We start from the raw sequence: 6,000 nt of genomic DNA on the forward strand, positions 1-6,000 counted from the left end.
TTAGTTTCTATCCATCATAGCCACAAATCATCACAGATGCAGAATGAAAATTATGCCCCGAGGGGCCTTGTCAGACGGTGGCATCCTGCGTTGTATTCTTCACAAGTAGCATTGAAGCTGTTGAGGTTTCTCAGCCCCTCCCATATCCCTGTTGCAGGAAAAAAACAACCCGGACACACACTTCAACGAAGACACCATGTCGAAGACCACGGTGAACCTCTTCTTTGCCGGGACGGAGACGGTCAGCTCGACTTTGAGATACGGGCTCCGAATTCTCATGAGGCACCCTGAGGTGGAAGGTCAGTTTCCAAAATCAAAGGGGGCCTGTTCTGTTCTCACACAGGAATGCCCTTGGGGCAGGGGGGGCAGTCCCACCTGCCCACCAGGGAGGGAATAATAATAAAAACAACAACAACAACAATATACAGTGGTACCTCAGGATGCGAACAGGATCCGTTCCGGAGCCCTGTTCACATCCTGAAGCGAACGCAACCCACGACTGTGTGTCTGCGCATGCGCGTGTCGCGATTCACCGCTTCCACGCATGCGCGTGGCGTCATTTTGGCCGTCTGCACAAGCGAAACCTGGAAGTAACGAGAGCGCAACCCGAAAGTGCCTGGTGTTTTGACATGAGTAGAATGTGTGCTTTTATTTCAAATGCATCTCTGGGTTATTTGTGGGGCATAGGAATTCGTTCATTTCCCTCCCAAAAAAATATAGTCCAGCCCCCCACAAGGTCTGAGGGACAGTGGACCGGCCCCCTGCTGAAAAAGTTTGCTGGCCCCTGTTCTAGTCCAGTCTGAGGTTGCTCTGAACTGCCCAAGTCTCACTTGCATAAATGCCAAGGAAGAGCTAGAACCCTGGGTTTCATAGGCTCATGGAATTGCAGAGTTGGAAGGGACCCCTAGGGTCATCCATCCCAACCCCCCAGGGCCATTCTGGAATCACGCTCAATAAGCTCATTGAAATCAGTGGGTCAAAGGGGGCCTGTTCTAGGGCATCTTTGTCTGCATTCGCCTTCCCACACCCCTGCGCCCTCTACCTTTCTGCTCCCAGCCACCCACCCTCGACACGGGCTATTCCCGTCATTAACCCCTTGCAGACCACCACGGCCCATTTCCCTGTCCGTCACCACATCTGGGACCCCTTTACAGCTTTCCCCGCCCTCCTTCCTTGCCACAGAGAAGCTCCACGAGGAGATTGACCGGGTCATCGGGGTGAACCGCAGCCCATGCATGGAGGACAGGAGCCGGATGCCCTACACGGACGCCGTCATCCACGAGATCCAGCGCTACGCCGACATCGTCCCCATGGCAGTGCCCCACACCGTCACGCGAGATGTCGAGTTCCGTGGATACACCCTCCCCAAGGTTTGTGGGGAAAGGGGGGAGTGCACCCCATGGGCAACAGCGAAGGTCTCCTTCTGTAGGAGCCCTATTGGCAACACCCTGCCTTGACACCCCATGGGCTGCTTTCACAGTCCTGAAGTCTGCTAGGAAGATCTCTGTCCTAGATGGATTTGGATTTGATACCCCGCCTTTCACTCCCTTTAAGGAGTCTCAAAGCAGCTAACATTCTCCTTTCCCTTCCTCCCCCACAACAAACACTCTGTGAGGTGAGTGGGGCTGAGAGACTTCAAGGAAGTGTGACTGGCCCAAGGTCACCCAGCAGCTGCATGTGGAGGAGCAAGACCTGGCCATGCGTCCTTTTAGCAGAAGGCATGCCACACTCACTCCCTTTTACATTATGATGTGGCCTTGGAAATTTTCATAGAATCGTGGCAGGCACACCCAAAGGTCATCTAGCCCAACCCCCCGCAATGCAGGAATCTCAACTCAAGCATCCATGGCAGGTGGACATCCAACCTCTGCTTGAAAACCTCCAAGGAAGGAGGTTGAACAGCTCTTTCCGTCAGAAAGCTTTTCCATGTGTTGAGTCGGAATCTCCTTGAAGCCGTGGGTTCGAGTCCTACCCTCCGGAGCGGGAGGAGACAAGCATCTTCCCTCTTCCACGGGACAGCCCTTGAGATATTTATATGCCAGCTTTTCTTCCAAAGAGCTCGAGGTGGTGCAAAGGGTTCTCCTCACCCTCCGCATTTCACCCATGCAACAACCCTGTGAGGCAGGTCAAGGCGAAGTGATGGTGACTGACTCAACCAAGGTCACTACTAGGCTTCATGACTGAGTGAGGATTCGAACCCAGGTTCCCTGGGTCAGAACCCACCGCTCTCGCCATTGTGCCACACCGAGCTAAGCTCAGAAGAGCTTTCCCTCGACTGAAACTGTCTACCAGCTCCACCTGGTACGCAGGCTGAGACCCTACCTGCCCACGGACTGTCTCGCCAGAGTGGTGCATGCTCTAGTTATCTCCCGCTTGGACTACTGCCATGCGCTCTACGTGGGGCTACCTTTGAAGGTGACCCGGAAACTACAACTAATCCAGAATGTGGCAGCTAGACTGGGGACTGGGAGCGGCCGCCGAGACCACATAACACCGGTCTTGAAAGACCTACACTGGCTCCCAGTATGTTTCCAAGCACAATTCAGAGTGTTGGTGTTGACCTTTAAAGCCCTAAACGGCCTCAAAGGCCCAGTAGACCTGAAGGAGCGTCTCCACCCCCATCGTTCATCCCAGACGCTGCGGTCCAGTGCCTTGAGCCTTCTAGCGGTTCCTTCATTGCGAGAAGCAAACCTACAGGGAACCAGGCAGAGGGCTTTCTTGGTAGTGGCACCCGCCCTGTGGAACGCCCTCCCATCAGATGTCAAAGAGATAAACAACTACCTGACATTCAGAAGACATCTTAAGGCAGCCCTGTTCAGGGAAGTTTTTAATGTATGACATATTAGTGTATTTTTGGTCTTTGTGGAAGCCGCCCAAAGTGGCTGGGGAAACCCAGCCAGATGGGCGGGGTACAAATAATAAATTATTATTATTATTATTATGAAGGTGCGTCGCTCACACACAGAAAGCGACTGCCACAGCGAGTCGGACCATCTGGTCTACCTACTTCAGTGTTGTCCACATTGGCGGACAGCAGTGGCTCTGCTATTCCTACCCAGAGATGGCAATTGGGACCTTCTGCAGGCAGCACAGGTGCTCCTAGAGCTAAGGCCCACCCCCATTGCTCAACACCTGTCCACCAGGGATTTCTTGCCCTTGGTTCTCAACCATGCCTTCCTCCTGCTCCTCTTCCTCCAACCCACAGGACCTCAACATCATCCCCCTGATCTGCACATCTCAGTTTGATCCCACGCACTTCAAGAATCCAACCTCCTTTGACCCGACTCATTTCCTGGACGAGAGTGGGCGGTTCAAGAAGAACGATGCCTTCATGGCTTTCTCAGCAGGTAAGGGCAGGACAGGGGTTCAGCTCCTGCCTGTGGGTTTCCCATCATGGGCATCTTCGTGGCCACTGTGAGAACAGGATGCCCGGCTAGGTGGGCCTCCTTTGGCCAGATCCATCAGGCTCTGAGAAGCATGGAACTGTAGAATTGGGAGGAACCTCAATTCAATGTAGGAATCCCAACTCAAGCATCCATGGCAGGTGGTCACCCAACCTCTGCTTTGAAACCTCCAAGGAAGGAGAATCTACAACCTCCCCAGGGAGATCACTCGGAAATCACAGAACTGTAGAGTTGGAAGGGAACATCTAGCCCCGCATCTGGTCCACTCTTCTTATGGGCCTTTTCGGTGGTGGCTCCCCATTTGCGGAATGCTCTCCCCGGAGAGGCTCGCCTGGCTCCAGGCGAAAACAGTCTCTTTACCCAGGCCTATGGCTATTAAGGTGGGACGCGGGTGGCGCTGTGGGTTAAACCACAGAGCCTAGGGCTTGCCGATCAGAAGGTCGGTGGTTCGAATCCCCACGACAGGTTGAGCTCCTGTTGCTCGGTCCCTGCTCCTGCCAACCTAGCAGTTCGAAAGCACGTCAAAGTGCAAGTAGATAAATAGGTACCACTCCGGCGGGAAGGTAAACGGCGTTTCCATGCGCTGCTCTGGTTCGCCAGAAGCGGCTTAGTCATGCTGGCCACATGACCCGGAAGCTGTACGCCGGCTCCCTCGGCCAATAAAGCGAAATGAGTGCCGTAACCCCAGAGTCGGCCACGACTGCACCTAATAGTCAGGGTCTCTTTACCTTTACCTTTTTATGGCTATTAAGTAATTGATGGTCTGTAAAAGTGTGCAAGAGAGGACTGTTCTGATGATGATTATTTCATTATTAGGCTGTCTGTCAGTAAGCATTTTACTATGTTTTTATTATGTTTTTATCATGGGTGTTTTGAAATGTGTTTTCAATGTTGTACACCGCCCTGGGATCTTTTGATGAAGGGTAGTGTATAAAATGAATTAATAATAATAATAATAATAATAATAATAATAATAATAATTCTGCTGCAGTGTATACACAGCCACTGGGTTGAATCCTGCTTGCAGACATCTCCCCTTGGGTCTCCATAAGTGAAAGGGTGGGAGGGATTTAAATACCATGCGGGTGACGCTGTGGGTTAAACCACAGAGCCTAGGACTTGCCGATCAGAAGGTCGGTGGTTCGAATCCCCGCGACGGGGTGAGCTCCCATTGCTCGGTCCCTGCTCCCGCCAACCTAGCAGTTCGAAAGCACGTCAAAGTGCAAGTAGATAAATAGGTACCACTCCAGCGGGAAGGTAAATGGTGTTTCCGTGCGCTGCTCTGGTTCGCCAGAAGCAGCTTAGTCATGCTGGCCACATGACCCAGAAGCTGTACGCCGGCTCTCTTGGCCAATAAAGCAAGATGAGTGCCACAACCCCAGAGTCGGTTCACGACTGGACCTAATGGTCAGGGGTCCCTTTACCTTTACCTAGAGAGGAGATTAAGCGCCCCTTGGAAGGGATCCAAAGGGTCCTCTATTCCCTACGAAGGTCTGCTCCACTGTGGGCAATCTGGGGACTCCATCCCTAAGCCCACCTTCAAATGATGTCAGAGCAACTTCCACTTGAGGCGCCACGAACGATGGCTGAAAATTCCATCGCTCCGGCTCCCATGGGGCAATTAGAGGCTGAGATGGGAATAATCAGCCTCCCAAAATCTTCCCAGGGGTATGGTAAGACACAGTCTCATCCGTGGATGCCCAACAAACCAGCCCCAAATTCGGAAGGAAGGAGGGGCTGGGGGCACTGGATGGAAAGCCCCCGAGACAGCCTGGCTCTCCTGGATGCTGTCTCAGCGAGCGAATCAAGTTCCATTTCTTAAGATGAAAAAAATGGATTTAAGTTTTGGACATGCTTCGAGCGAGGAGGGAGAAATTAGAGCCTCCTTTGCCTGACCCTCAAAGGCACAGAGGCATTTCTGTCCCTCTTCCTTCTCACTTTTGCAGGGAAGCGGGTGTGCCTGGGAGAAAGCTTGGCTGTCATGGAGCTCTTCATCTTCCTCACCACCATCCTGCAGAACTTCAAGCTGAAGCCCTTGATGAAACCCGAGGACATTGACATCACACCCGAGTCCACGGGGCTGGGAAGCATCCCTCGGCCCTACCAGTTCTGCCTCATCGCCCGGTAAAAGGACACTGCGCTCAAAGGCCAGGCTGCTCGCCCGCCCCCCTGCATCCAGACATAGAATCATGGAAGTGGAGAGTCGGAAGGGCCCCCGAGGGTCATCTAGTCCAACCCCCTGTAAGGCAGGAACCTCAACTAAAGCATCCATGACAGAGGACTATCCAACCTCTGCTTAGATACCTCCACGGAAGAAGAGCCATCACCTTCTGAGGGAGTCTGTTCTACTGTCAAACAGCAAACTTTGGTTTTTTTCTGAATGGCTGTGGCAATCCATTATGCAGGGGCCTCTCCCTCCCTCTCCCTCTCTTTCATCTATCTCTTTTCTCATCTCTCTCTCTCTCTCTCTCTCTCCACCCTCTTACCTGTTGCTGCGGTCTGTTGTCCTGCAGTCACTCTGCAGTCCGTCATCTGTTCTCCCTGACCAACACTCCGGGAACAACATTGAGGTCAATAAACTTGCCATAGCTGTCAA

At 52.7% G+C, this 6,000-nt stretch overlaps 1 protein-coding gene across 1 annotated transcript in view; it reads left to right on the forward strand.

The window, feature by feature from the left end:
* The window catches only part of LOC308483154 (uncharacterized protein), a 38,488-nt gene extending 32,488 nt beyond the window's left edge, over positions 1-6,000 (forward strand). The window contains exons 15-18 of the mRNA XM_081016738.1: positions 158-299; positions 1,183-1,370; positions 3,206-3,347; positions 5,351-6,000. Coding sequence (XP_080872864.1) covers positions 158-299; positions 1,183-1,370; positions 3,206-3,347; positions 5,351-5,532 — 654 coding nt within the window. The 3' untranslated portion in view covers positions 5,533-6,000. The remainder of the gene's footprint in view (positions 1-157; positions 300-1,182; positions 1,371-3,205; positions 3,348-5,350) is intronic.

The sequence above is a fragment of the Podarcis pityusensis genome (genome assembly GCF_964106645.2).
Source record: "Podarcis pityusensis genome assembly, chromosome: 8".
Lineage (NCBI taxonomy): Eukaryota > Metazoa > Chordata > Lepidosauria > Squamata > Lacertidae > Podarcis > Podarcis pityusensis.